The 436-nt window shown below is 39.0% G+C and overlaps 1 protein-coding gene across 1 annotated transcript; it reads left to right on the top strand.

The window, feature by feature from the left end:
- Positions 1 to 24: 24 nt before the first annotated feature.
- LOC109116078 (sulfate transporter 2.1-like) lies at positions 25 to 426 on the top strand (the record flags this gene model as incomplete). The annotated part of the gene is made up of 2 exons (XM_019200870.1): positions 25 to 218; positions 320 to 426. Coding segments are annotated over 2 exons (301 nt in total), but the record flags the coding sequence as incomplete, so codon positions are not given.
- Positions 427 to 436: the final 10 nt, after the last annotated feature.

Below are 436 nucleotides of genomic sequence, written 5' to 3'. Positions count from 1 at the left end.
GGGGTATTGATTGTCTTTTTGTAGGTTGTGATCTCGTTTGCAAAGATCATTCTCATATCGATACGACCAGGGATCGAGACTCTCGGGAGGATGCCCGGGACGGATATATTTGCCGATACAGATCAGTATCCTATGGCGGTTAAGACTCCTGGTGTGTTGATTGTTCGCGTTAAATCCGCGTTATTGTGCTTTGCCAATGCTAATTTCATAAGAGAAAGGTATACATATATATATATATATATTATAGCATTTTTTGTTTTGGACATAATTAAGCCATGGTTCTTGGAGCAAAGTTTAAAGATTTCTTTTACGTGTTTAGGATTGTGAGATGGGTGAATGAGGAATTAGAAGAAGAAGGGGGAGGAGAAGAAGACAAGAAGGGCAATATGCAAAAGAACATTCTCCTCGTAGCTCTTGACATGTCAAGTAAGTAATA

The sequence above is a fragment of the Tarenaya hassleriana genome, unplaced genomic scaffold, assembly GCF_000463585.1.
Source record: "Tarenaya hassleriana unplaced genomic scaffold, ASM46358v1 Cleome6143, whole genome shotgun sequence".
NCBI lineage: Eukaryota > Viridiplantae > Streptophyta > Magnoliopsida > Brassicales > Cleomaceae > Tarenaya > Tarenaya hassleriana.
Note: the sequence above shows the minus strand (reverse complement) of the source record. Positions and strands in the feature narration are given on the sequence as shown.